Raw genomic sequence first — 24,893 nt, 5'->3', positions numbered from 1 at the left:
CGATGGTAATTCTCTCAATAGACACAGAAGATTCGTGACCATTCTGTTGAAAATCGCGGGAGCGTTCTTCAAACCTTGTGGCATTACTAACTATTCCCACAGCATACCACTAGCGGTGCTGGCTGCAGTTCGTAGTGAATCATTCTCGGGCATTCGTATTATCTTTCAGATCGATCACCTGAGAAAAGTGCTGCTAGCTATTCCATCAAAAATCATATCCTTTCGTGGAACCAGGTTATGCGCAGGTATGGTGGCATCGCTCAATTTATTGATAGCGTGAAAAATGCGCCAACCACCTGTGGCTTTCTCCACACCGAAGGGTGGACTACAATACGGAGAATAATTCTTACGCACATGACCAGCCATCTGTCGCTGCGCAAAGGACTTGTCAATTGCAATGGCTTTTCTTTCTGTCAACGGCCACTGCCGTGTGATACAATACTTCTACTAGGTAGTATGTAATTCTTATGACAAATGCCTCTTTCAGATAGCAATTCGTCCGACACCCTGTCTGGGAATATATTTGCATATTTCTTGACAAGTGCATACGCAGGGGTTCTCCTTAGAGCGTCTCACGGCTGCTCATCAAACCTTTCCTTCCGTGTCTTCTTGTCACATGCTTCCGCGGTATTGTTGTCATTGTCGATCGTTTCTTCGACCATCGCACATATTCGCGAAATTTCGCCAACCTACGCTTCAGCATCTACTTGCTCATCAACAGTAAGAAAACAATTCTTTGACTAAACTTGGAGGTTTTCAATATTCACATGACGGACAATATTAACGTCACCTTCTTCGTTGTAGGCCACAACATCTACAAACTCGCTTGAAGTGTCTTGTTTTTGAGCACTTCCTTCATCAATACAACATTTATTTTGATCAGGAACACGCGAAATACTTGGCGGAAAACTCTTCTGGGTGACCTTCTTAGTTATTTGACGGGAGCTCTTCTCGGTGGCCTTCTTACTCTACTTTATTCCTCTGATCCCACTGTTCTTCATATTACTATCGATCATGACTTTCATGTCGATAGCAAAGAAGAGAGTTTTTTCTACAGGTGTCTAACTGCGTTGGTGTCTTTACTTTCATCTTCATTGCCTTGTCCTGTGAACATGAAGGAATCGCGCCACAATATCAATTGAGATATCGATGACTTCTTCAACCGATGACTGTTTCGGTCGTCATCATGTAGCTCGAGTAAGCGCTGTTCAACTTGTTGACAACAATCTTCCATTCACCCAGTCAATAAACAGGATGAGAACGATCCATCCATGGTATACCTAGGATAACAAACATATCATCGAGGTAAATTACGATAAACTCGTCCTCACCTCGGTAATATTCAAACTTCATTGCCAAGCGAATGACTTGCTTTGGCATCTTCGTTCCAGACGAATTCGCTAAACGAATAGTTCTTTCTTCTTTCACATTGGGCAGGGTACCACCATGCCCATTCATAACTTGCGCTCGAACAAAGCTGTTCGACGCACCATTGTCAATTAACGGTTGTAGTGGTTTATAAAAAGCATCAACGAAGATTTTTGGACAATCAAAGTCGCGGTTTCTCTGACACTTCCATCATTCATTGTGGAGAATGAATGTGAGTCATGCACGTTGAAGCCAGAGTTCTGTGCATCCACAACATCTACAGTCCCATTCTTAGGTCCAGTAATGAGCCCCACCCCAGCTGGTTGACCCCGATTTTTTACCCTTGTAAGTGCTCAAACGGCGACCTTTATAGCGTCCGCGGTTATCCAAGCAAGCACTCTGTGTCTGTTGCGGACTCGGCAAAAACACTCTGCAGTTCCGGGCAATATACCCCACATCCAACATCGGGATCGTTTTCATCGTTGCGAGGACGCTCAATTCCAAGTGTGGAAATTCACGAGATGTTCGTTGGCGCTACATTGTCACATGTACCGATCAGCTGGCGTGCATGCCTTGGTCCGAAGCTATTGAACTTGGCTTGCTTGATGCTGAACTCTTCTTGCATCACACGTTTGATTGCCTCATCCAGCGTCTTGGGATACTCACGGATTAATTGATTCCGGATCTGACCATTATTCAGGCCAACCACGAACGTTACAACTTGCGTCAAAACGTCAATTGGCTCGTCGACGAAGCTCGACACCAGGTAGCGAGCACGCTGTGCATATGAGTGGTGGTCGTAACGACTTTGACAAAGCTTCAACAACTCGGCATGGGCACGTAACTCACTCTGTGGTCGTTTAAATGCCTTCTTTGGTTCAAAATCGAAGTGGTCGTAGCTAGGAAAGCAGTTAAGATCTGCTAAACGCTTTCCATACGCCCAACCCTTCGCACGACCCGCAAGGTGGACATCGCGAACAACACGCGCTGCAAAGGGTCTTGCAGTGATAACTGCATCCAACTCGACAAATTATCGTGGGAGAGGAGTGCTCTCTCCACCATATAACAAAGACACTTTTACTATCAAAGGCATCGTTCTTCACGAAGAAACAGTGGTTGCGACCTGCTTCCAAAATTCCATATGATGCATGAAACTAAGAAGAAAACCGCAGTAAGCTGACTACTGTATTTTCTGCAATGACATCTCGCATCAGCTCGAATGTCATCCACTCAAGTGAAGACAACTGGGAAAACACCTAAATCGTCAACACAGTTTGCGGTATTAATGGACCGAGTGGTACCCCAACTCCTTCCATGTCGCTCAGACAAGGACATAAGTATGGCTTAGACCGGACTGTGCGACGTGCTATACAGCCGCGTCGTCTCGGCAAAATCGAGTGTCGCTAAATAGACCGCTCGAAATGCTGCCAGTTAAAACACAAACAGTCTTTCAAATCCAACACACACGCTTGTGCGACGAGGAAGCGATTCTCGACGTGGAGGGAGAAAGATAGTCCCGACTTGGAGAGAAAAAGAACGACATTATATCTTGAAGGTAACTTTGCAACTCAATTGAAATTAGTTATGGTTTTTAGCTACATGCAAAACATTCCAAGGGCTCCTAGAGGTTTTGCTAATAGAAACTTGGACTTCTGATTTATAATCATGGGTGTACTGAGGTTGAACTTCAGCTTCGACTAATAAACGATATTGGGTGTACGGAGCTTGAAATTTGCTTCAACTTTCGTGCAAGTTATCTAGTACAAGAAACTGCCTTTTGCCATCCACTTCTGAAGACAGAGACACGACGATCTCATCACCAATACAGATACCAAACCAGGATTCAGCCTTCTGTATCACACAAAATGTTTGTGACTGCATTGAAGAAATCATATTTGCATTTGGAATTATCATAGTGTAACCTTGTTTAATGATCCTCACAATACTTATGGTACATTTATGTTAATCGTAGCCTATTACAACAAATTAATAGGTTAAAATCAGTTATTCGAGGGGCTGTATAGTGCACATGCAAAACCGCTCAATTTATCAAATAAAGTGACATATTTGGCCGCATCTTGTATACCCACATATCTTCCTCTTTGGTATTACATCCTCGATCATATCTCAAGCAGTTGATGTAGGAATCAGTGACAAAATTTTGCGAGCACTGCGCGCATATAAGTGTTTGCGGTTGCAAATTTTAGCTAGTTTTTTTGGGTGTCGCATATTCTCTTTTATTGAGAAGATGGTCTTTGTGCACATTTGGTTAAGATGATAGTAATCGTTTATTAAGTAATGTCACTAATTCATATGATTCGAAGGAAAGGCTTGGCGAAGTGAAAGACTTGCGCATTATAGCACACAAGTGTGACGCTATAACACAATCCCTCACCAAGTTTCTTACAAATTGCTAGGCTCTTTTTTGTTTTTCGGATTCGTACCAACTAGTTCATATCGTCTATGACATTTGTCTATTGGCTTTAATCAAAGCAGACTATGATGGTCATGCGACTGAATTTAAATGTCGTCCGATTTTTTTTGCCCAGCTCAAGAAAATAGGTGTCCACTCTTATTGAACATCGAGTACATCTGATTCGCTCGACACCATTTGCGAGATAAACATGTCGTGCACTAGCCTGCTCAACGACATCGTCACCTCAACTTACACATAGCTGACAAGATGGCTGACTTTCTTTGCTAGATTTCTGAATGGATAAGCCAAGACGGCATATTGTTCTGGCAGATCCTTTTTAATTGCGGTAAAAGACAAGACTGAACGGTGTGCGGTAGTGGTAGATGTGATATTGGTCACCAGGCTGCAAATGGCAACACATTAAAACGGTGACGTTGCGCATCAACGATGCTGTACGCTTGATATACAGTTCAGAGGTTTGGAGTACAACGACTTTATTAGCACAGTTGTATGTTCCTTTCTTTTTGAGCTTGAACAGCCTTTTAACTGTTTCAAATTTTGCTGTATAACAGCATAATTCTGCGTACCCAGAATATATAATTATGTGTAAAACACACGACAGGTCAGCTCTGTGTCAACGTCTGTTTTTCAAGATTGGACTTAAGGCATTGAAGAGGGTGGAAGACGTTACTTCTTCAGCCAAAGCTACTATCTCTTACGCACTTCTTGGTGCCGTCGTTAAATCATTGTATCACGAAATCAACTTCATGGAGTGCACTGTTTTACCCATCTAGCCCTATGCGGTAGCTCTGAGGGGTGATCTCTGGATCAGTAGTCGCTCTCGAGGCAAAATTTGAGCGCACCTTTTTGTGTTTAATGGGACGGTCTGTTCTCAATCCTTATCACGACGTGATGGATGCTATAGCAACTCTTGTATTTTAGGGCGAGCAAGCTTTGCTCACTAGGCCGGGTCCTGTCCGGCTCACTGGTATTGAATTGGACCTTGTCGAAAATATCGCTCGTAACATCCTCTTCTTAAGGAATACAACTTGTGTGCACAACTTGCATGGTCGGGGTGAAGCATGATGAGCACCTTACCCTTGGGGAGGTCTATTTAAACAGGAAACGGCATGATAACATAGGCTTCAGTGAAATGCAGGCGCTGCTTCGGGGCTTGAGGAATCAACGTGATCATTTGTATCGTCAAACATCTTGCCATTTTCTCCCAGTAGGCCTGTAATAATTTTGGTCGCGAAAGCTATTCCTCTAATAGTAGCTAGTCAAACAATCTTAACTTCTAAAGAAGCGACTATATAATCGACGCATCGAATATATCAAGATTAACTTTAATTGTTAGTCGTAAAGTCAAAGTTCATTGTGAACGTCATAGCCTTGTATATCAGCTAACATTATACTAAAGATCGTGCAGGATTGCCGCACTTCTAGCACCGAAGATCTGCCGTTGTTGACTGGGTTTATGGATTGCTCCAAAGATGCCAGACCAAGAACTTCCTAGGCTTTCATTATCTTGGCTTCCGAAAACGACGTTTTCTTCATTTAATTTAAACAGCTAAAAAACTTTGTCATAGCTTATATTACACCTTTTCCTGCATATATTAAGCTCAATGCCCATGCGTTCTACTTGTTTATAAGTTTACGAAATTGATGTACTTAAATCCTAGCCAATACAAAACAAAATTGTTTACAATCGCTACAATACCGCCGTAAAAAACGTCCATCGTACAGTGATGTCGAGTCGCAAGATTACCATTTATGCGTGTTGCATTGTCAAAATCTGCCTGTGTTCAATGATTGTTCTTTTTTGGCAGAAAATCTGCTTATAGCCGCTTTGTCTTGTTCACTTACGTTGCGAAATATAAAATTTATCTGTTTTTTTGTTATTTTGTGATCTAGCGTACAGCTCCATCAGTCTTAGTGGTGATCGGTGTCTTCGAAGTTGTAACAAAGGCCTGACAAGGCCAAGTAACGTCAATCTTAATCAATCAGGAGTTATCGCGTCGGATATCGTATTTGTTTGATACATCAAAGCAATCGTGTGAAGTATGTAGTCAAGTATGTCAAACATTAGCTCGTGGTGTGACGTGAATTTCGAGGATGGATGTATGCTACCTAATTTACTATATGTCGGTGACTATGAAGGAAGCGTATATGAAATGTAGACTTATTGAGAGTGTAGTGAAGCCTGATCGTTAAAAGGTTGTGGTGATAAACAGATTATACCAAAGTGCTTTCCACGTATACAGGCCATAAAATTGTTCGAAAGAGTGGGAAAGGCAATCATCGACCGATTCAAAATTCTGTTCATGAACTCCTTGGGAGTTTGAAAAAGTTTTCTTATTGGTGTGATGCTACTGAACAAGAAACAAAAGATGCTGAGCATATTCAACGTTTGTAAAGTGCACTGCTTGATATGACGTTGTTCTCAAACAAAATTCCAATGGGTTGTGCTGCATTGCTTTTTAGATCCGAGCATACTCGGAGTGAATGACGGCTTAAACGGCATCCTGAGCTCCGTGTACCTGACGTTGAAGATAAGCAAATAACCTGACGCTCAAGCTTGAGTTTTGGGGAATCCAACTTTGTCGTTACTAGTTACTTTACAGAGTCATGGTTTGACGCATCGATGACCAGTTTGACTTTGAAACTTCGTCCGCATCTGTATAACCAGTAGATGGAACGAGCTGGTCCGCAGATAAAATCATGTGAGAGGAGATGAAGTCTAGCAGAGAAATTCTGTCAGATATTTACAGTGTCTTCAGTGACTTTGTAGTGTTTTTTCTGTTGCAAATCTCCCATAACGTTTTACCAGGTCTTGTAGGCCCCAATGCTTTCCGAAACTTAATTGTGTTTTCTGACGCCAGCCAATGGGGTTTCAGCCTCGCCAAAGCCAATTTCATAACGGCATGACTTGCACAACCTCTTACAGTCTATGAAACTATTACTATTGAGCAATCCTGCTCATGTGCGTAGGGTAAACTTCCAAAAATCAGCAAACCTATTCTAAGTCTTTCTCATCATGTCTGCGAATAAAATATCAAAAATGGGTACCGAGGGCGCCCGGTGTACTTATCGGGGTACTTATCAAACGTGGAAGTGCCAAAGTGAAACAATGGGAAGTGAACCACTGGGGAATGATGTTAAGCTCGCTAGTCGAGGCGAATTTATTCACTTGGTGCCGTGAGATGCGTTGCTTGTATGGAGGTGTCAATTCTAATCCACCTTTCGCAACACTTGTACAATCAATTTTATACCTTCTCGCATCCACGGAGTTACCATCGGTATCCTTTGAGTAAGCAATGTTTCAGATGGTGTTTTCAAAAACGTTAATGTCGCACTTGCATTGTAGAAATCGAGGTAAGATGATGCTTTGTAAGATCACTACTTCGCCTCGCCGACGTTCCTGCACAAAGTTCCACATGGTGCGTAATGTTTGTGATTTATTGAGGACATCACTTAACCGTTGCTTGTGTCATGATAGCTCTTTAAAATGCTAAAAAAATATGACTTTGTGCGATGGCTACAAATTTGATTCCGTTGAAAACGTAAATCTGGCCATTTCATGCCGCTCGACTTATTCACGTTTATTTGGAATCTAAACACAAATACAATATTCATGAATTTTGTTGCGTGGCACACAGAAGTATGAAGACCGGTGCAATCATCAGAGCGCAACAGTAGCAAATGTGAGGACGATCACCGGTTCGCGAACCGAAACTTGGACACGTACGTAGTTTAGAAGTCAATCCATAAACCGCACAAATAGCCCAGAGGATAGTGTGTTGCTTGTCATTTCCCGGCTCCAAGAAAAATGGGGGATTTCTGTGAGAGTAGACAAACGAAGTTTGGCTGTGATATGTTCTAATCAAGGCTCTCATGGTTGTGCTAAATTTGAAACGATGAAGTGCAAGTTCCAACGCTGAGCAAAGCACGTGTTTGAACGCTTGGGTAATAGGAAATGAGAATTGCAGATGCGTCACTGTAAAAGGCTTTCCATAACTCTCGCAAGTCTTGAATTCGAACAAGGGATTGAAAACCAATCTTTTGCTAAAATTCAACTTTGATTTGCTTTTATATTTGACGTAAGCACATTTTCTGGTGCCGCTCAATAATGCTAAGACCAAGCTTAGCATTATGGTTTAGTAGAGTCAGTTTGCGGCAGTTCTAAGGCTGCAATCTATATCCAGTTTTCTTTAGCAATGAAAGCTGCTATTCGGACCCTTGACACAATTAGGGGATCCTCGAGTAGTAATTTGTTGACATCTGCTGCTTTTATATTATTTCGTGATAGCCAAGCTCAAAGTACTTGTTGAGATGGGTGCATCGAGCGGACGTAATTGAGCTTGCGTCAGCTTAGTCGCTGTCTTTTGTAGCATTCGGCTTCATCGAGGAGAATGTTACGAAGCAACCCGTATCATTTGGAAATCAGAACATGTGAACTGGAAAAATTGCCCCGATGACCTGCCTGTATTTGAGCAGGGTCGCCAATTGTCGACCCATTGCCAAATGGAATTTTGGAACCGGGAGAGCTATAACAGTATTATGTTGCACTCAAAAAAAAGTTTGATTGCTTGTTTACTAAGATGTAGATTGGCTGTAAATTCGCCCAATATGTTCCGTTTCTGAAAAAAATTGTACCCGCTGAGGTCGATTTGTATTTGTTGCAATCCTTCTTTGTTTCGATAATATAAAGCTAAACTCAATAGGTTATAGCATCGTTTACCGCGGAGCCTCTTTCAGCTATTTCACGCGAACCTGTTTGTCAAAGCTCAGCACACCGTTTCAATCATAACAACAATCGGCTCTTTTGTATTCGCCGAGCAGACGGCATAGGTAAAAGTCGTCAGTAGCACGTAAGTGTGCCGCAATTCGCTGAGCCGACGAAGCTAGGTACGTTAAGATGTCAAGAAGTGGTCGGAGCTGTAGAGAACATTGCCACGATGTGCATCTTACCTTTGACACAAACTTCGCTTGTAGCCTACTTTTCACCATGTCTTTGTACTAAATCAACTGCAAATAGAATCTGAATCGATCGTTGTGCATTGGACTTGTGTATCGCTTTGTAACCGAATGAACTAACGCCGAATGTAGAATAAGCTCAGTGTATGAGAGAAAGATCCCCACCTCCTGGGTGTTCCTTTGGTGCTTAAACAACATGTATTAGCACCGCCTGGTGGTCTGAGTAATCAGTTATGATTGCGTAATTAATCATTGCAGAACTTTTCTGCGAAATTTTAATCTAACGAAAGCAAAGCTAAAAACAACACATACACTACGCTTTATCATTTGTTGATAAAACGACGATGGTGTCGAACCTTAAACAGCGCAGGCCAAGGTCAGAAACGTGAATGCAGTGTTCAGTGGTCGATTGAAACGCTTCCAATAGGTGTCGCTGTTACTGTCAGGACCAGCTAGAATCAACATATTCGCAATCAGAAAGATCTATCAAAGGCAAAGCCTCGCTAAAGATAAGGGGGGCTTCCCAACCAGGAGGACAGATTGCCGGCGTTTTTAGCAGGAAAGTAGTTGTCAAGTCGACAATGACCATGCCCACATACGTTAGCGCTCAAAGGTCGATGGTGAAAATCTTCACCGCGTTCGTTCAAGCTAAACATAGAATGTTTTATAGAACGAGAGCAAAAACGTGAATGGGAAAGTTGGCTAGTTGGCAGCATTAGTCCGAGTCGTCCTTAAATTTTTCACCGGAAGAATATATGTACACACCGCAAATATCGTGAGGAACAAGCCACTGATAACGCTATGTAGAGCGGCAGTTTGAAGTTCATTATTTGGAAATATAGCCTTCAAGAAGAGCACAGCATTAAAAAAACATGTCATAGCTCTCCTGTAAACGATTTCGAGAGTCTAACCTCTGTTGGCTCTGATTGCAAGATACACCGCGTGAGCCCTACATAGTTGGCTGTGCTGGATTAACAGAAGCTATAAATTGGTCGAAAATTCATTAGCTGAACTTAAAAAGCTGTCAATACTTCTTCGCACGATACCATTATAGGAACACTTCGATGCATAAAAATGTCGATGAAATGTGGGATTTTCCACCGAGACATAATTCACTCGAAGACAGAGGGTAGCGTACACTTCTCAACCAGCGAGCTCTCTCGTCAAGTACGGATCAGATCCACGACGTACAATTTATCGTACCTGGAATTCCTACTGATCGTGACGCTGATACCACAACCTTAAGCACAACATCGCGCATCATCCGACGTAAATATGAATGATATGCTTTGATGCGACCAGTGAGGAGAATACACCACAAAATAATCTTGCCTAGGCTGGTGAAAGGCGTCTACTTGTATTAGAACCTATACTAACGTCTACCTCAGATAAAACTACGCGGATGACCGATAGTAGTTTAAGCGCAAAAGGGACTTTCCACACAAAGTTTTCAACCGTAATTTACGCAACGCAAAGCGTACTATAGTATGTGGTGTAGTCTGCAGCGTGCTGCCGTAGCTCTTTTGCTTAGAGGAAGCTTGGTCGAGGTCGGTGACCTTCGTCGTATACTTAGAACCAGTACAAGTGTAGCGGATCGCGATCCGCTTACTCCAAGAGTAACAACAACCTCAACACAAGGATAATTACCACTTCCTTTTAAGCGATAACTACATTTCTCGGATTTATCTGCGGCAAAGCCGCCAATACCGAAATCTATAGGGTTTCATGTCGATATATTCAGCCATATAACAACTGGCTGTTCCAGCCAGGTACTTACTTTTTGTTTAAGTGTATCCACACCTTTGTGTGGTTACATCATATTGTGTGAGCCACACCCTTCATCCAGATCTCGTTACACAGTCATTTTTTGATAGGTATTCTTGTGTCATCTTAACTAAGACAAATGCGTTGCACCCAAGAGACCAGGAAACTGATTGCTGAAATGCGTGGTAGTCTACGGCTGATTCGACGGTACGGCGACAAAGAGTACGAGGCACAAATCGGTGGCAATGATAACCGCCATGTTAAAGCTGTCATGAGGCGGGGTCGCAAAAAATTTCATGTATGTAAGCACGACGAAAGATTCGAGGCGGTTAAAACAAACGACAGATGCGTATAACGAAGATCAAAGTGGGCTTGTACGTAGTGGAGGGGGCATATCGTGCATGCTTGCTTGATAAAAAGCAAATTAAAAAGTTCAGAGAGGTGATAGCGGAGATAAAGCGTTTGAATTTGATGGCAAAGCTTGCCATGATAGCAGCAACTAAGTGTAACCTGCATGAGACAAGTATAACTACATTTCTGGGAGGCATGTCTTTGAACAAAGTTCAGCCCGCGCATATTCGTGAGACAAAACGCAATCAGTAGACTCACACTTTGTTCAGCACAGATACGACTTACTTCCCTCCATCAGCACACATCTGATGCTAATAAATGTATGGTTGAGCACAGAAACCATTCGCTTTGTAGACTTGGTTCCTGATTTTACAGCATGGAATAGCGAGTGCTTGCTCATTTTCTCCTTTTTGCACCCAAAATTCGTCCCCTAGATAAGACATCCTTAAAACTGCATCATTCCCTACCTCCGCAAAAAGTCGAGATCGCTGTTATAAATCTAAAATATAAAACTCTGACTCTGAATAAAGAAATTTGTAGGTAGATTAGTTACTAAATAAAAAGTCATGTTCTCAACAAATTCCAATTTTAAGAAAACAATGGACGCCGGCACGGTACAATTGATGATACTTCGTGCGCCTACAAGTCAAGCAATGATCATTGTTGTGCTTCTGGGATTCAGTAGGTGGCAGTCAAGCTAGCTGAGCTGTCAGAGATTGTAGGCTGCGCGCTTTGTCATGGGATTCTACGAGACGCACACACTATTCCCGACTGTCTTCACTCATGTATGTTTTATGCTGTCACTGAGTAAAGAATTGTCGAGTTCATTCTACTGATCGCATTTTGTTCTTGTAGTTTGCAAAAGCTGCATTTATCGACATTTTCTTGTAAAGGGCAGCAGCATCTGCCCTAAGTGCAACAAAATTCTGAATCCTCGACCGATTGCTTCATTAGTGTGAGAATTATTGACTCTGCAGCCTTAATGCGTGTGTGATAATCATGTTACTTGCGCTTTTATTGCGAACAGCACGGATCAAAAGCTTCAGACAGTGGTAGACCACATTTTTCCTGAATTTAAAGAGAAAGAAGTGATTCTAGAGAAGGAGTTCTATACCAAGTTTGATTTTAAACTTAAGACAGACAAGAAAACCGATGATGTATCTGGAAGCACCAGACCAATACGTACAACCACGAGCTTGTGTCAACGACGATCAAAGAACTCGACAAAACCCGCAAAGCCATATAATACCAAGTTGAGTACTATTGGAGACAGCACCACAAGTAACAGACATTTAACGATTGAGGTTTACCCACAACAGACGTATGTATCACAACTTCAGCATATTTTGACATGCCTAACTTGAACTTTCACAGGAATATCAACACATTACCAATGCTAAAATTTCCCTTCATGCAGGTAAGCGGTGACCTTAAGGTGCGTTGACGCTAATGTTTCATTGCTGTAATTGTGCTCTGATTGTTCTGACTTTTCAACAATTGATAGATGTCTGAGCTGCTTAAAGTAGTCCGAAAGCGTCTGATGATATCTGTTGAAGTAAAGTTGGAGATGGCATGCATGGGCACTACCGTCGGGCCGGAACTTTCGGTCTTTTTCATCCAGCGTACAATTTGGCACCATCAAAAACAAAAGGAACCGCTCGTGTTGCACTATCGACACATGACGTCATGACGACAGCTAAAAGTTCATGCTATACGAAAGTTGTATATGATGTTGAAACGTGACGGACACTTTGCAAGGGTCGAACATGTAAGCCTGTCGTCATCAATACTTTAGTGGTAAAAACTAAAACCTTGACGACATACTTTCACCCCAAATTCATCGTGAGACAGCGACGGAAAGTACGCAGTTTTTCTAATATGCAGATTCAGCAACCACATGCCTTGTATAAAAGCTTAAGGCTAGTTCTCATGTTTGTTATTCGCTCATACGTTCACACCAATTTGCCTCCAGGTAAGGGCAGCTGACTCATTATACTACTTGTGATATTGTTGATACGTTTGATAAACACTTTCAAGAAATACCTTGAAGAAAACGTGGAAAATTGCAGTGTAGAATTGATTTAGATTGATATCAGAATCTTGTACAGACGTCACACTCGGCTCGTCAGATTTGTTCCTGTCAACGTTGCGCGCACACTTTTATCAAAAGTTAGGAATGTAAGAAATGTAAATGTAGTGCACATTTGTATTGGTGGTGAAATCATCCACAAGCAATCCAAGCGATCCCGATCTGTCACCAGGAACGAGGCATTTTCGTGGCTTCCGACAAGATAAAAAATTAACAATATGTACAAGTGAGATTTCGCACATAAGCAAAAGGGATTCCTTCTTTGCAAAACGATCGACGTCAAGACGCCACGTTAATAATATATGCATTTGCATATTGTCTGGTAGGAGCGCAATGGTATTTGGTGTCAGTTTAATCACATTGCTGCGTTATTAATTGATTTAAAAAGCTTGCTCTCAATGATTTATCGTTTGTTCGCGCAAATCAATTATATCTTACTTAAGCCTACGTATATGGCGTCTCTGAAAGCTCTCACATGCTTGCACTGCGTGTGTATGATTCGTGCTACATGCGAGACCGAGATGCGATACCACCTTTTGAATGACTATCGACTTTTCGAATAATCACATTGAGACAGAAAAAAAATAAACTAATACTCATTAATTCATTCGGTTTCATTGAAGAATGTTAGTAAGTGCTGGTGTTGCCTCGGGCGGTGGAGTCATCACAGGCGGTACCGGAAGCGCGGCATCATGGAGAGAACATCACCTGGACGAGATTCCGGTTGCAGCTGAAGACGTGGGAGACGCTGTTACATGTTTATTACACACAATTCTTTTCACGCGGGCGCCGGGTCCTGTACGACCCAGCGAAGCCACATGTCAAGCATTTCCCAACATCACATACGCATTGTGTGCTGTGGGAGACGTGAGTCGAAAAGTGGAACACGCAGTCCGAACTTTCGAAGAGTTGGTGGTGCTAGGTGACAGTAGTTACGTCATGGGAGTCAGCAATGGAATGGTGCCAGCTTACGGCCAACCTACAATCAAATCGGTGGGGACGAGTAACGTGAGAGGTGCCAATAGTGGGTACATCATGGTCAAATTCTTTGAACGAAAGGTTAAGAAGGCTCTTTTCGGACTCATGTCGAACGAGGAAAAGACGATCTTCGAAAAATGGATCATTCCTGTCACAATCACATCGTCTCCTACTGCGTCGCAAGGTGCGATTTAATGTTGAAAATGTAGAGAATTAGAAAGAAATTGATCGTGATGTGTTTGACAGAGGAGCGGGAGTTATGTGCAGGAGAGACGGAGGCAGCACTACAGAATGCACTACTTCACATTTTAACGGCAGTGCAGAGCATTGAACATATACCCGTTGCGATGTACGATTTCGAAATTGTTTCGTATAATAGCTTGGACGATGCGCACGCTAGTAGCAATTACGGTGGAGGATTGGGGAGCGGTAGTATGCGTCTAATGCCGTAGAATTGACAGTTGCTAAAATCGTATATATATTTGTCAAAGTCATCTTGCAATGCTCCTTCAATATGTAATTACATTTCAAACGCGTTTAAATAACAAGTTTTTGGAAATTATTTTATAATCGTAAGGCATCAAGATAGTTGTAAGTCAAAATCGAATTAATTAAAAATATGACGGTTTGATCAATAAAATATCTACATGAGGCTAACAAACCGTCTTGATGACCTCTCCCTTTATTCTCATCACAATTACATCTGACTAGTGTGCATTGTGTATACAATAGTACTTTGCGACCCTTATCCCAACCAGATGGTCAACGACACTGAAATTCGCATTTTTTGTCATTTGTAGACATTGCAAAAAATAAACTCTCAGTGCGTAATGGAGTAGTACTTCACCACTTGCACCTTACAGTACCTGCTCTTACAAGCATGCTCAAAAGTAATACGAGCACTCGAAAGTCGCTCTGCAAACGCTTTTTCGAATCCAAAGGCAGCGACTCTTCTCGAGTACCACCTGCGCTTGAAGCAATGGTTTGAAAACTCCAGTTCCTTCGTAAGGCAGTGCCATGTGCACTAAAAGCTAGAGAAATAATAGTAATGAGCTCACGCATAGAGCGAGAAGCGCACGGCTTCTCACCCGCCTCACAACTTTGCCAGGCATATTTGATGGAGCGTACATCCAACTAGAGCCGCGAGTAGTGCTTGACTATGTGAAATACAATGCACGACGCGGACGTCGAGGTGAGAATTGCCGACCTTCAATTCTTTTCAATAAAGGGTATCAGTTGTCTCTATGAAGTAGCTGTTACAGCTGCAGACCAAGTATTGCGCTGGCAACAATCACTTATTACTCGCTAGTGGCAAGCGCGAAATAAAATAACAATGTTGCCTCTCCTCAAAGAAAACTGGTCGAGGGTACAAGAGGTCGTATGCAGCAACGTGGCCAGGGCAAGTTTACTAAAGTAGAACCGCTAACCTTTACGAGATCCTTAGATGAGGGGTCCCTTTCACCATTTTAGATACTGATAACAGCCCTGGTGTGCCCATTGACCCACAAATCTCCAACCAAAATGTAGCCACTCCTTGCTCATTCAGCAGCACTGATGGAGGACAATGTTCTCGCGTCTGGCTCTATTGAGCCCTATCAGACATCGAATCTTACCAAGAGTCTCAGCGTGCGGACGAAGCTAGGATGGGTCAAATGTCGGATGGGCTCCATGAGCTAGCAATCGCACCTCGCGGCTTGAAGCAACCCCAGTGGCTCAGAGCCATTTAGTAACTTCGGAGAAGAGCCCAGCTCAGCTACAGGGGGTGTGCTGCGTCTACAATAGAGCTCTTCACATCTGATCGGCTTGTAGAACCGTAATCGTAATAAAGCCTCAGAAGGCCCATGAAGACTACATTGTGTGTCACATTCACTTTGAAATACTAATCCAATCCCAATTCCATCTAACTGTGATCGTTTTAACTCGGCGTGTCCCAAATTTAAACTGATCGATCACTGACAAGTGGTCTTACAGCCTTCAACGAGTATTTTTCTCTACAACACAATCATGGTGTTTTGCCTGCCTGTGTTGATTTTGGGTATCTTGGCTCTCAGTCGTAGCGTTGCACACTGGGCTTATGACACCTAGTCTTGTTGAGCTCAAATCACGGACTATACTCGTAATTGTAGCCAGTGCTGATGTCAACAAGCCCATTTTGATAGACGGCTCTCCTCCACTAAGACCGGAGCAACTTTGTAACGGTTTCGTAGGCACCCGAGGTTATCCAAAACATTTGGGTAAAATCAAGTAATGCCTGTATCGGCATGTTGCGGTTTTACCCAGCACAAATTCATTTACTCGCCTCAGCACCGCGATTTTGCCACGCATGTGCTTCGAAGAATATCCCCACAATGCTAATAACGCACCTGTTTAAAATCTCTTTTGTTGATAAGCGGATGGCATATGCAATCTTGCGCCGAGTACCCTGGATGATATTCTTAAAATTTCGTTGTATAGTACAAAAATCTGTCCAATACAATAGCAACCGGCAAGTCATGTTGGCAAAATAATTTATCAGAGAACTTCTTGGTTGTATCCTCACCGGTCACATCATTGTCGACAGCAGTAAGATGAACCAACTTTTTGGACGGCCCACAAAATTTACATCTTCGATATCATCAAACACGTTTTTGACAGATAAATAATCACTGGTGCTTGACTTTGATCACTCTGTGAGATTCTGGCAGGATGAATCGAAGGGCCGATGCATGCGGCAAGTTTAAATTCACTGACACGTTTCACTCGTGCTGGCATTTTCGCTCACATATACATATTGTGCATGGGGGCTGCCGTAGCTTTGCGCTTGAGAAAGCGTCTTTAGGTCACCGACCTTCCGTTCTTTACAAGAACCAGTTACTAGTGCAGAGGATAGCAATCCGCTGCCTCTAAAAGTACTTAAAAGCCTTAATCAAGGCAAACGAAAACTTCTGTTCAAAATCGAAACTGATTTATCTATTTATCCTAATTTTAAAAGTTGAGATTTTCTTGAATATACTGAAAATATATAGTAAAATCTAAATATGCATAACTCCTGGCTACCTAGCCACAAAACGTTTTCTTATTTGGGTGCAGTCACACCATACACATCCTGTGTGACACACACCCTTGTTACCAGGGTACGTGTAACCCCGTTACATATTGGACCACAAAATGCATGACATCCACTTAGCAGAAAGGCTAATCTCCTTCAAGGTGACTGACTACCCAACGGTATTTGAATTGCATTGTACGGATTTCTGGACTGAAATTACTTATCATGCGGCGTGTGAGTTAGTTCTGCAATACAATAAGCCTTGTGACCAGGCGTTGAGGTTCAAAGGTGCAGCTCTGTGCTTCGATAAAGCAACATCCGAATTATAAAGTCTTTGCTTCTCAAAGCTTCTAGAAACACAACACATGTCGCGCCTCACCCGTACGCTGATTGTATCAACTGGCGATTTCAGCAACCTGGTATGCAATAATCACTAGATGGGATGTCGCGAAGGCAGCTTCACCCTACAAGAAACCGATCCGACTTGTATTTAACTGAATGATATACTCTGCAGAAAGAATCAACATCGTGCCTCGCATGAGCAAGATGTGGTGACGGCACCGCGCACACCGTTGTCGCACAGCCAGAAAAATTGCATATAGCTGGTAATCAGCCACTCCATAAGATCCAGCCCAAAGTAATCACTAAAAAACAGCTGTTTCATGAGTGATTGATGAGAGATCAACAACTGTTAAGAGCAGTGAACAAAGCGCAATGTATCATGCTGTTCTGCACCGCATGTTATCTCGAATTCCTCGTTTCGTCGAAATATTGGCTGAGTTTAGCTTATAATAATTCGCCACTTGCCGTTGACCATTCAGACACAGAATGTTATTGACGAAAGGGAATTCTCATCTTTATTTTGTAGAATCTCTTCGTTTTGCAAAATCTAGTCGTGGCTCGCACCAAAGAAACTTTTTTAACGTCAAATTGCCCCCTTGTTGTCGATTATTGACGATCTTATTCTGGGGATCTGGCATCGCATGACACAGCCCTAATCTAGATGCCAACACGATAACTTCGTGATTCTTTAAGCAAAAAATATAAAAAAAATTGTGAAAGCTTTATGTATAGCTTACGAACTACACTTACTCAGTATTCTCCCAGTGTCTTCAGCGATGGACTCACCTTAATGAATGATACGGTCAATATTTTAATGTTGGTACTGCTCTGACTTGCACTTCTTTGCTACGAACTCATAAATACAACTTCAATAACCCAATACAAGCTTCTGCTGGAGGTAGTGAATGGAAACTTTCAATGCTTTAGGCCATTCACAAGTACATCATTTTTCTCACCACAGATCAGTATAGCTTCAAAGCGCCCGCACAGTGGGCGACGCAGATTATAGTGCTACTGAGAGACCCCAACACAGAGTCGATTAATCTTCACCGGCTCGAGCAGGGAGGATACCAGCTTGCAGCAATTTCACCAAAGATGCCACGGCCCACAGTCGTTCATTGTGACCCAGCAGAGAAACACTCTGGAGATCGCAATGTACGTGCGAATTTCTGTATTATCCGGCGACCGCAGATCACTGTGGCCTCTGCCTTCATATATCTCTTGGTATCATTGCTCGTTGGTTTGGATGTATCCAAGTCCTGCTTAGAAGCTATCGTTTTTTTGTTCCCCGCAACAAAAGCTCGTTTGTTTTGTGGCAGAGGCTGCTTCATGACACATTAAAACTTCACCAGGATAGAGATGCGTGGCGCTTGACTTTCTCAAATTTCGGTCGATTTATGACTCGTGGTGTTTAGCCACCCCATACGATAATGGGATCATATATCAGATGTCGGTCCAAGACCCAACAGCTTTTCACGCTGTCAAAGACCTCAAACTGCACTTAAAGATTTAACTAGGCAATCGATGTTCTACCAGCTTCCCCAGCGCTCGACGCACAAATATCGTATGTGTATCTAGCATCTGCCTCCGCATACTGATCATCGTTTTGTAAGTAGGGTGTCTCACGCAAGTGCATGGCGTTTCTAAGGCTGTCAGGAGTTTCAGCGCCTAAACAAAGCCCTGAACGTTTAACTTCCGAACCAACAACCCTGGTTTGTGAGCCTAACGGTTTTTTGCTAGGACTGGGTCCGACGGAACCTGCATACAATAGGCAATATTTTTTTTACCGTTGGTCGCCCTGCGTCTATTAGTACTAAATGGATTTGGACGACCGTACGTGGTATCCCGACTTTTCTCTGCTGAAATGAGCCCTGTCCGAGCTTTCGTTCTTCTTATCTGAGTGGGATGCGGGCGCGCAGGGCATATGTGTTTTGTTAAATCGCAGATAAAACACCTGCGAGGGATCAGCAGCTAACACCCCTCGTCCTTCTCATCTTTTGCAGGTTCCAAGAGCTTTCAATCAATATCTTGTTTGATCCTTGCACAACGGAAGTAATTTACCGTATTCATAAGACATCCACCGTTTTCTCGAAGTACGCAGATGGTCTCAGTGCCAGCCGCATCCGTAACAATATAAACGCCTCTGGGGCAGGGTACTTCACAGTGAACCTTCACCACCATGTGATTTACCTTCTTACTATGAAATATTTTTGACACACCATACATTGAGCAACAGGAACACAAAATGATACTTATGTATAAATCTAGCTGCAATATCGTTCGCCAACAGTATTGAGCGGCGTAATCTCTACAGTATCGAGGATCGACGCCTCAGCTTACGCGTGCTCAATGTACAGTTTTGTTCAACAGCATCAAGGACAGATACAATATAATTATAATTGAGAGGCTCCTGGTACTACTAGCTCGTACTTTCACTAGTTGCATGCTGGCACTCAAGACAAAACGCTGTGACAATGAATTAACATAAGTGAATTTGCAAGATACTTTGCTCTTGTGTTTATTTTTAACAAGCATTGTCTACGATAAATGAAGCATTTAGTACAGAAATGTGGCCCACGTCAATTCAATTTGGTATCATCAAATTCAAGAAATTAAGTGATGTTAGTATTTTGGAGTCAGATTTCTTTTTATCTATCCTTATGCTAAAATAATGATTGTACCAGCACAGTTTTCACTAAATTGTGAGCCTTTTCCTTGACGTGGAGCTTCAGCACTCGCGTTTTGTCTATTGTGCAGCAGAAACCAAATTGCTATAAAAATCGGCTAAAGATCAGTAAGATACTTCACAAGTTTTACAAAACATCGAAAGAAACGCTAAGAACCTCCACGCTCGAATTCGCACTTTGTGCTGATGCAGGGATCATTTAATCAGAATCAATGAATATCGTACGAAGCACAATATAGGCTGGAAAATGGATGAAACGACGACAAAAACTTTGTAAAAACATCGGTTGGAACCAAAGCACTCCAATGCGATAATATAATGAACCAGATATCTGAAACATGGAGGAGTCCCAACTCTGAATATTGCAACATCATTTCAAAATGCAGCGATAATAATTCAAACGATAATTGCGTAGAATCACAAACAACGAAAACGAAGGAGTGAATCATGCTGAGATTAAGAGTCTTTGTAGAATTCTGGACCTTACGCAAATCATCATACCGCTGCATGGGCTGGAGACAACTCAAGCAGCTTTAAAAAGTCACTAGGGCACTCATTGAATAGATTTAAATGACCATATCTATCGCCTTAAAAAATATATAATCGAATGCGTTGGTGGCACATCTTGCACTATTGATTTAAAAGTGCTCTTCAAATGATGCCAGCACCAAATATCTTAAAAGTCTCACCAATTTGACAGTTAGCTCCAAACCATCGCTAAAAAGTAATTTGACCGTGTACCGGCTTCAGTAACTTTGACGTCAACCAAGTTTATACAATTGCAAACCAACCGTATTATTATTTGCCTTCGTGATATTTTTTGCGTTCTTTCGAGCTCGCTCGAATGAAATTGACTCGCAATCACCTAAAGCCGATTTATAAAGTGGCTTCAGACCGCTAAAGTTGACCAGCGTGTGAATTTATTCCTCACTAATAGCAACTTACAAGTAACTCCACATTTTTAGTCAATTTGTTTCACGCCACGTCCGAGGTTTTAAGTATTGAACAATCACCCGCGCCTTCCAGCGCAATTAAACCTCTTGAACCTCTTGAGCTTAAAACAACGAGCACATAGAGTCGTCGCGATGATACTTAATGCTTTCATAGCTCACCGCGGTGGTAAAGCCATAGCAGTACCTTCAGCGTTAAAATGTTACATTGATGCAAATACTGCTGTAAACCTTTGAAAAGACAATCTTCGCCCTATTGCTATGATGCTTCATCAATTTGTGGGAGGTTGTGCATTTGTCGCTCAACAAGCTGCAAAACTGTAAGCCCAGCAATATGCTGAAGTGGTGGGGTGACATCGTCCTTCATTGATCGACGAAGGTATTTGATAATCATCTGATGTGTCGGCTGAACAGTCGAAAGATTAAGAATTGCCATTTCAGTGAGCTGCAGTGGATTTAATTTACGATTATCCATTATTGTTAATGAAGCACCAGCGACGACCAGAAGACGAGTACACTTGATATGACCATAAAAAGCTGCGTAGTGTAGTGCTGACAGCCCATCAAGTGTATCTTTTTGGTCAATGTAAACACCACTTCTGACCAGGAGCGAAAGAACCTCGTCTGATCCCGACATTGCAGCCCAGTGAAGAGCTGTACGACCAAGATGATCACTTTCGTTGACATTTTGTCCACTTTCCAAGCACAATTGGACAGTCTTCGCATCATCTAAACGTGCTACCTCTAAAAATAATGCAAACCGACCAGAAAAATTGCCAGTTCGTTGCTTACACCCTGTTGTCGCAGCGATTTTACTTCGTTGACTCATGACACGTAAATACTCATGAGCTGCCCGAGCGTTGAAATTGTCGAGAGAAACTTGAATGTAATATGCAAGTATCACTGTGAATAAGGCTAGAAGAATGTAAATGACCGGTGGAAGAACAGCCAGTACCAAAAAAACTCGTTTTGTGCTGGGAGCCATTGTGGATGGAAGACTGAAAAACAAAAGCAAGAAAACCATGCAAGGACAGATCACACAAAATCCACACAGACAACGATTGCGCAAACAGCACAGCAAGCGTGAAAAGACTAACGAGATCTCATCAGATGGGCTGTTTTGTTTCTCATGGAATACGGCATTTTCGAGCTGCTCATCATCAAGATTATTTACTGTGATCGGAATGGATGCAATCATTGCTTATCTCGATCTCTGTCGTTTATTTGACTTATTTATATTTTCACGCTTCCCAATATAGTGTGCATTTTTCGTGTAACTCATTCAAAAAATTTATGATATCAACTAGCTTCCATCAAAAACAATGAATTGTGACAAGACCACGTCAATTCCTGTCCGTAGAGCCTCAGCTCCGTCACATCTTAAATCTCGTCGAAATAATTCGTATGCAACAACTGCACAATCGATCTGTTCGAAGTCTACTTCCATTGATGATCAGCGTTTTCATCGACCGTCACAACCTTCACGACCATCCACAGCTCCGAGCTTTGCTCTATCTGACCGCTTCAAATCGACCAGTCGAAATCGAAAAACATCCTTTTTACTCAAAAATGACTTTTCAAAGAAACAAAATGTGGGTCGACAACGACGTCATACGAACCTGACGATAAGTCGAAGCCGTGATAGAAGTGATAACTACAAAAGTAGTAGTATTATTGAGAAATTGTCGCGAGCAACTGACAGTACCGTTAAGTCTACAAACGATCGATCTCATTTGCAAGATTTTGAAGTACAATCAAAGGGAGACAATGACCGATTGTTCAAGTCTTTTACGACTATGTCCGGCAAACGACAGAGTGAGATCGAAGCAACATATCGCTCTGCTCTGCTATTAGAGCAAAAAGGTCAAGTTGCATCAGCCTTTGAAGCTTACAGACATGTGCAGAAACTCTCTGGTGGTCGACACGCTTTTGGGCACTATAGTATGGGGATTTTGTTCATGCGGCTGGACAAAGTGCCCGAAGCTCTTGACTGTTTTTCGCGCGCGATTGCCATTACCGAGCGCAGAAATTTGATTGATTCTTTCGGTCCGAAATCTTATTTACTATACCAACAGCGAGCAGCAGCGTATCGAAAGGTGGGGCAATATGAAAAGGCAGCACACGATTACGTTTGTTCGCAAAAGTGCGCAGAAGGTGGAATATGTACGGACGACAATATCCTATGTGTTGTCGAGACATCTTATCGCGATAGAAATCGAGGAGGAACTTTTGTATCTGAAAATTATAAGGCTGATGCTTTCGAAAATGATCAACTGACAGCATGGACGTTTCAACTGAGTCAAGTAATTGCTCGAGTTCCAACCGCTGAGAGAAAAGAGGGTGACGTGCAACAGCTCAGTGACTTTATGCAGAAACAATTTGCTGCTTGTGCGGCATTACACCCTGAAGTTTGTAATCTTTTATGCCGTAAGCTTGAGCTAAGTCCTGAAGGAGCCCTTCCAGCTCAAACACCACTGTTTTTGGAGCCTGAGGAAGATAATGATTTGGCTGTACGAGACTGTACAATCTATTTTATTTTTCAAGGACGTGTGTCATTGTCAAAGACGGTCAATCGGATGTTTCAGTCCCCACGAAACTCTTCGAAAGAGGTAGTTATAGAAGGCGAAATAAGTGAGCAAGAAACGACGTGGAAATCTCCATGGACTAGGCAGCAAAGACCTGTAAGTACTGTTTGGCAGCAATCGCAATTAGGGCTTTGTACTCTTAAGCACGGCGAAATTTTTGGCCATCAAGGGAGATGTACAAACGCTTTACGGTATATTGGGCCTACTCTTGGTTTTACTTATATACTCACAAGTCCTTACTTTTAAAGGACGTATTCAGCCGTGACAGCGACAACCTGTGTGATTGGAGCTCTTTCTTGGCATGAGTGGGATCAAGTCATCCGTGCACAACATGAGATCGAGGTGAGTGAGTTAATTCGACAACAGAACAATCATACTTACAATCTATTATTGTATAGCGAGAAGCGACCGCGCGGTTTCTTACAAAGGTCCCAGCATTTGCTAGTATACCTATGTCAGATATTCGAAAGCTTGCGTACCGGGTATGCTTACGTGTTGTGCTCAAAAGAAGGCAAGCAAGATCTAATTCTATCTTGTTAAATTTTTAGGCTACAGCTTTCAAAATTATTGGCTCGAAAGTCGTGGTTTGCGAAGGTCAGCCATTAGATGGATTACTAGTGGTTAAATATGGTGAGCTATGCCAATTTACACCTTGTGGTTTGCGATCACCTCCCGACATGTCGAGCTCATTTGCACTTTGTGGACGATTATCTGAACCGCATAAATCTCTTTCATTTTTTACTCAACTCGAAACTGCAGGGGATCCGCTCAGCTTCGTACATGTAAATGATACATATCATGGATTTCTCCCGCAAACATTCATGAATCTTAAACAACGTGAGCTTTTACGCCTTGCTTCAGCGGGAGTGAAAAAGGCTGCAAATCAAAAAAGTAGCATCGTGATGAATGATTTAGAAAGTAAAAAAAATAAAGGGGTACCTGAACCAGTGGCGTTGGCATTGAGACGCGGGGACTGTTTTTGTGTATCCCTGACTTGGGTGCCATCACGGGCATCTCGAGAAAGCAATCAACTTATTGGAGCTTTAGGTGCAAAGGCAACATTGATCTCTAGTGCGACTGCAGAGCTATTGTTCTTATCAGCTACCGATCTCATGCAAGAACTCTCAGTTGAGAGCCGAAAGCTCCTTCGTCGAAATCTGCAGCTTATTGCTGTGACAAAGAAACGTGAATGTGCGATGGATTTGTCGCCAAAAGGAACATTACGCTCTCAACAAAAAGGAAAAGGAGGCTCAAATTTGCTTCAGCAGCTCATCGTCGAAACAAAGTGGGACAGTTATAAAGAAGAGCTTGTGAAAAGTGTACTTCATCGTCGTACTTAATCGATATTTGCGGCTTTTA

General features: G+C 42.4%; 7 protein-coding genes across 7 annotated transcripts; 3 read left to right on the top strand and 4 right to left on the bottom strand.

Annotated features, from left to right (window-relative positions):
* Positions 1 to 8,571: 8,571 nt before the first annotated feature.
* PHALS_02019 (uncharacterized protein) lies at positions 8,572 to 8,794 on the bottom strand (the record flags this gene model as incomplete). The annotated part of the gene is made up of 2 exons (XM_024716520.1): positions 8,572 to 8,688; positions 8,756 to 8,794. The coding sequence occupies 2 exons, from the start codon at positions 8,792 to 8,794 to the stop codon at positions 8,572 to 8,574; spliced, it is 156 nt and encodes a 51-aa protein (XP_024582111.1).
* Positions 8,795 to 11,475: 2,681 nt separating this feature from the next.
* PHALS_02018 (hypothetical protein F442_20191) lies at positions 11,476 to 12,566 on the top strand (the record flags this gene model as incomplete). Its single annotated transcript, XM_024716519.1, has 6 exons — positions 11,476 to 11,490; positions 11,562 to 11,661; positions 11,732 to 11,831; positions 11,904 to 12,197; positions 12,251 to 12,311; positions 12,381 to 12,566. 6 exons carry the CDS (start codon positions 11,476 to 11,478, stop codon positions 12,564 to 12,566), a joined length of 756 nt encoding a protein of 251 aa, XP_024582110.1.
* Positions 12,567 to 13,579, bottom strand: PHALS_14838 (uncharacterized protein). Its single transcript, XM_036407091.1, has one exon. The coding sequence runs from the start codon at positions 13,277 to 13,279 to the stop codon at positions 13,040 to 13,042; it is 240 nt and encodes a 79-aa protein (XP_036263350.1). The 5' UTR covers positions 13,280 to 13,579; the 3' UTR covers positions 12,567 to 13,039.
* Positions 13,580 to 13,589: 10 nt separating this feature from the next.
* Positions 13,590 to 14,395, top strand: PHALS_02017 (DNA-binding HORMA; the record flags this gene model as incomplete). Its single annotated transcript, XM_024716517.1, has 2 exons — positions 13,590 to 14,127; positions 14,190 to 14,395. 2 exons carry the CDS (start codon positions 13,590 to 13,592, stop codon positions 14,393 to 14,395), a joined length of 744 nt encoding a protein of 247 aa, XP_024582108.1.
* A 4,889-nt stretch (positions 14,396 to 19,284) lies between these two features.
* On the bottom strand, positions 19,285 to 19,494 carry PHALS_02016 (uncharacterized protein; the record flags this gene model as incomplete). Its single annotated transcript, XM_024716516.1, has 2 exons — positions 19,285 to 19,326; positions 19,375 to 19,494. The coding sequence occupies 2 exons, from the start codon at positions 19,492 to 19,494 to the stop codon at positions 19,285 to 19,287; spliced, it is 162 nt and encodes a 53-aa protein (XP_024582107.1).
* Positions 19,495 to 21,208: 1,714 nt separating this feature from the next.
* PHALS_02015 (FOG: Ankyrin repeat) lies at positions 21,209 to 22,147 on the bottom strand (the record flags this gene model as incomplete). Its single annotated transcript, XM_024716515.1, has 1 exon — positions 21,209 to 22,147. One exon carries the CDS (start codon positions 22,145 to 22,147, stop codon positions 21,209 to 21,211), a length of 939 nt encoding a protein of 312 aa, XP_024582106.1.
* A 124-nt stretch (positions 22,148 to 22,271) lies between these two features.
* On the top strand, positions 22,272 to 24,874 carry PHALS_02014 (Tetratricopeptide repeat-containing domain; the record flags this gene model as incomplete). Its single annotated transcript, XM_024716514.1, has 5 exons — positions 22,272 to 23,725; positions 23,783 to 23,876; positions 23,933 to 24,016; positions 24,083 to 24,164; positions 24,294 to 24,874. 5 exons carry the CDS (start codon positions 22,272 to 22,274, stop codon positions 24,872 to 24,874), a joined length of 2,295 nt encoding a protein of 764 aa, XP_024582105.1.
* Positions 24,875 to 24,893: the final 19 nt, after the last annotated feature.

The sequence above is a fragment of the Plasmopara halstedii genome, assembly GCF_900000015.1.
Source record: "Plasmopara halstedii genome assembly, contig: Scaffold_1651, whole genome shotgun sequence".
Lineage (NCBI taxonomy): Eukaryota > Oomycota > Peronosporomycetes > Peronosporales > Peronosporaceae > Plasmopara > Plasmopara halstedii.
The sequence above is the reverse complement of the archived record's forward strand: the minus strand, read 5'-3'. Positions and strand labels throughout refer to the sequence as shown.